A 4444-nucleotide genomic window follows, 5' to 3' on the forward strand; every position below is an offset into this window, starting at 1 on the left:
ATAGGTAGGCCAACTGTATGAACTCGATTTTACTTTGGTTTGTAATTTAGTGTATTAATTTTTTTACTCTAAAAAATAAGGGTGGATATAAACAATGCAATCTTTTAAAGTAGTTTAAGTAAAAGACTCCTCTCCAGGGTGAATGTTTCTCGGAGGCAGCAGGACAGTCCTCATGTACCGCCCATGTGCGTCAAGTCCTGTAGAGCGCTGCACAATCATCAGAAAGATACTTTTTGATGCCTTTTAGCGGCACATAGAGTGTGTTCCGCTCTTTATGTAGTGTTTATAGTATTAACTCACACAAGAACACAGATTAAGGTCTGATAGATGTAAAAACTGCCTTTGCTTTAGTTTATGCTATTTAACAGAGTTAGAGGGCAGGATGGTTATTAAACTGGAACTGCGCGTTTGACAGCCGTTGGAGAGGCTTTATTCCTGAGTGTCTGCATTGACATGCCCAAATAATGTTGCCGCGTAAAAGCATCATTCCGGAAGAGTTCGCGCTCCCGGGGCTCGTGTCGCGGGTCCCCCGAAAGCCCGTGTTCAGGGACCGCGTGAACAAAGCGCGCTTCATCGCCAAGAGTGGAGCGTGCAACCTGGCCCACAAGAACATCCGCGAGCAGGGCAGATTCCTGCAGGACGTGTTCACTACTTTGGTGGATCTCAAATGGCGCTTCACCCTGGTCATTTTCACTATGACGTTCCTGTGCAGCTGGCTGCTGTTCGCTATGGGATGGTGGCTGGTGGCGTTTGCGCACGGGGATCTGGACAGAAAACCTGTCGTAGAGCAATGTGTCACTAATGTCAAGTAAGTGCGCTCAAGTCATTTTAATCAATGGCTAAATGTTCAGTAACAGACATCAAAAGAGTATACTTTGACGTTTGTGAAGATGGAGACTATAATGTTCAGACAAAAATGTCCCAAACATGTCAAAACTCTTACAGATATGGCAAACTATTGTTTTCTTAATTCTAAATAAGTTTAAAAGGACATCATGAAGCAGATGTTGTTGAAAAGGATATGAAAAGAATGAAGTACTACATAAGAACTCTTGCATTCATGTTATTAAATGTCTTAATATTTATAAAATAATTATATTGATATAGATTATATGATTATTTATTTTATAAATAAATATAAAGTGATAATAGGCTATAAATACAAATCTTATAATGACTGAAATTATCTAAAATATATATGTTTTTAATTCAAGCTGAAAAAAGTACATGTAAACTGAGATACATGTTTATTAAATCCATCTATCTATACTGTAAAAAATGATTAGTTATGACAACATATCCTTTTACATTGTTTTAAAACAAAATAAGTTAAGCAATTCTTGTTATATATCAACTTTTATACTTATAAGTTATACAACTTATAACTTATAAGTTATACAAGGTTCAACTCAATTTTAAAGTCAGTTTAAAGTAATTTAAGTTGAAATGACTTAAAAATCCAAGTTGACGGTACTTAAAAAATTAAGGTAGCAATATATATTTTATATATATATATTATATATATATATATATATATATATATATATATATATATATATATATATATATATATATATATATATATATATATATATATATATATATATATGTGTGTGTTTTTTTACTATTATACTAGTAAAAAGTTTAGACTGACCTAGTCATTGTTTATTATTTTCCATAATTCAAATTATGGGAATTATGTAGTGATAAAATAACACATTTTTAATTTTATTTTATAAAATTAGAAGAAAAAAAATGTGACAATTGATGTGTGTTGTATTTAATCATTAAAGAAGTGCTTTTTAAAATATGGATGATGTTGTCAGGGAAAAAATATTGTTGTTTTATTCTATGTGGATAGAAACTTTCAATAATCATTTCAATCATTTTGGAAGCCTAAAACTGTGACTTCTCTTCATCTTTTCCAGCTCTTTCACCTCTGCCTTCCTCTTCTCCATCGAGGTGCAGGTGACAATAGGTTTCGGAGGGCGTATGATAACGGAGCAGTGCACCGCAGCCATCACGATGCTCATATTACAAAACATCATCGGCCTAATAATTAACGCCGTCATGCTCGGCTGCATCTTCATGAAGACCGCCCAGTCCCACCGGCGGGCCGAGACCCTCATCTTCAGCCGGAACGCCGTCATCGCCGTACGCAACAACCGCCTGTGCTTCATGATCCGGGTGGGCGACCTGCGCAAAAGCATGATCATCAATGCCGCCGTTCGCCTCCAAGTGGTCCGAAAGACCACCACGCCAGAGGGCGAGGTCATACCCATCCACCAGATCGACGTCCAGACTGAGAGCGTGGTGGCCAGCAACAGCATCTTCCTGTTGGCGCCTCTGATCATCTGTCACGTCATCGATAAGGACAGCCCTCTGTATGATCTCTCGGCGATGGAGCTGCAGTGTAGTGACCTGGAGGTCATCGTTATCCTGGAAGGGGTGGTGGAAACCACAGGCATTACCACTCAGGCTCGCACCTCGTATGTGACCGAGGAGATCCAGTGGGGCCACCGCTTCGTGCCTATAGTGACAGAGGAAGAGGGCGTTTACTCTGTGGACTACTCAAAGTTCGGGAACACGGTCAAAGTAGCCACACCGCGCTACAGCGCCCGCGAGCTGGACGAGAAGCCCTCCATCCTGATCCAAACGCTCCAGAAGAGCGAGCTGTCGCACCAGAACTCCTTGCGCAAGAGGAACTCCATGCGGCGCAACAACTCCATGCGCAAAAGCAACTCCATGCGCCGCAACAATTCGGCCCTCTCCGTGCCCAAAGTGCAGTTCCTCACCCCTGAGGGGGGAGCAAATCTACCCGTCACATGACAAATGGCCTGGTTAGCGCTTTTCACTTGTCTTTCTTTAATTCCTTGTCATGCTCTTATCTATGTTCTTTTCTGTTCCTTGATCATTCTTATATGCGATGGTGCAACGTGAGACATTGAGACATTATAATGGATGGTTTTCTATAATTGTTGATCTTCAAATAATGTGTAATTTTAAAGAGCTCCACAAAATATATTAAGTAGGCTAATGATCACACTATTGTACTATGGACAATGAGAATATGGTTCGCACTTAATTAAACTTGACAGTTTTTTTTTGTTCTGTAATAAATGTGCTCAATAAAGTATCTGCTTTCCTCTGTTTTTTTTATTTTTTATTATTTAAATTAACTCGAATTTAACCTAATGCATTAATTAACGGCTCACTATGTACGATTTTCGGATTAAAATATCCAAAAACCACTAGAACGGTGTTATTTTGTTGACTTGTGTACTTGCATTATCCCAGATGCTTCCAAGAATGTTTCATCCAGAGAAATAAGCTATTTTAACCAGGACACGTCTCTGTGCGTCGCCTATCAATGACATCATACCCGTGTTACCCTCGATTTCCGATTTTTTTTTTTTTTTTTCATTTTGTAGAAACCATGAAAACACCAAAGACTGTGTCAATTATGTTTTATTAGACATGTAAGCAACTGTTTGGATGAATTCATCGACAGAAAACAAATCATTATTATACAGCTCAACAGTTAGTCTTATTGTTTAAATCTCATTTTCATGATTTACCATGAATACCATGTTTTACCATGCCTAATATTGATCTAGCTACTGCAATAAGCAACAAGTGTCTCATAGTAGATGTCGAGCGAACGCACTGAGTAGCATTATAACATAACTTTCAACACACTCAAATAATGTATTTAATATGATAAAACAGCACTGCATGAGCGGAAGAAGCGGAAGTGCTCGTCTGCGGCATAATAAAAGCTCTGCGAAATCCAGGCGTCATCAAGCTACGCCTTTGTTTTGAATAAGCGACCTCTGGTGAAAACCTACATATTATGCCTTTAAGTTTAGCCTATTAATAAAGCTGAAGTTAAATGATCCAAGAAAATCATCAAAAGAACGCAATACCTTATAATATCACGGGTAAAACAGTGAAAACTAACTGTATAAACGTGAAACTTGCATGTCAGAATGATTGAGATGCTGATCCCTGCCGGTGAAAGTGTTCGTGGAGACCTCTGGTGGTGAACTGGTAAAACTGCATGTGTGGAGACCTCTGGTGGTGAACTGGTAAAACTGCATGTGTGGAGACCTCTGGTGGTGTGCTGTGGAATTACGGACGTAAACAGAGAGTATAGGCTACGACTTTCCTCAAACATCCACTTTGTGATTAGCAAGACTCAAGAGCATCTCAAACGTTGATTATCTAAAAGTAAGGTAGGTAAACATCATACGACTGTTCATTTGCATTATGCTTGTGTCGTGCATAATTAAGAACTGGCTAAGTCGAATGTTTAGTCAGGATGAAGATAACGCGACCAAAAGATAACGCTCTTAAGTGTTTTTATTACGCTATTACGTTCATTATAATATTGTTAGAATAATTCCACGATATGAAGATACATAGAATCACGTTTTATATTCTA

General features: G+C 38.5%; 1 protein-coding gene across 1 annotated transcript; it reads left to right on the forward strand.

The window, feature by feature from the left end:
* The first annotated feature begins 201 nt into the window (after positions 1 to 201).
* Positions 202 to 3253, forward strand: kcnj8 (potassium inwardly rectifying channel subfamily J member 8). Its single transcript, XM_079818175.1, has 2 exons — positions 202 to 808; positions 1929 to 3253. Exons 1-2 carry the CDS (start codon positions 465 to 467, stop codon positions 2827 to 2829), a joined length of 1245 nt encoding a protein of 414 aa, XP_079674301.1. The 5' UTR covers positions 202 to 464; the 3' UTR covers positions 2830 to 3253.
* Positions 3254 to 4444: the final 1191 nt, after the last annotated feature.

The sequence above is a fragment of the Gobio gobio genome (assembly GCF_949357685.1).
Source record: "Gobio gobio genome assembly, chromosome: 5".
NCBI classification, from domain to species: Eukaryota; Metazoa; Chordata; class Actinopteri; order Cypriniformes; family Gobionidae; genus Gobio; species Gobio gobio.

Bases quoted from the DNA above. Each gene is read 5' to 3' on its own strand.
- kcnj8 (XM_079818175.1), top strand. From the start codon at position 465: ATGTTGCCGCGTAAAAGCATCATTCCGGAAGAGTTCGCGCTCCCGGGG. The intron at 809-1,928 runs GTAAGTGCGCTC...CATCTTTTCCAG, and splicing joins CAATGTGTCACTAATGTCAA to CTCTTTCACCTCTGCCTTCC.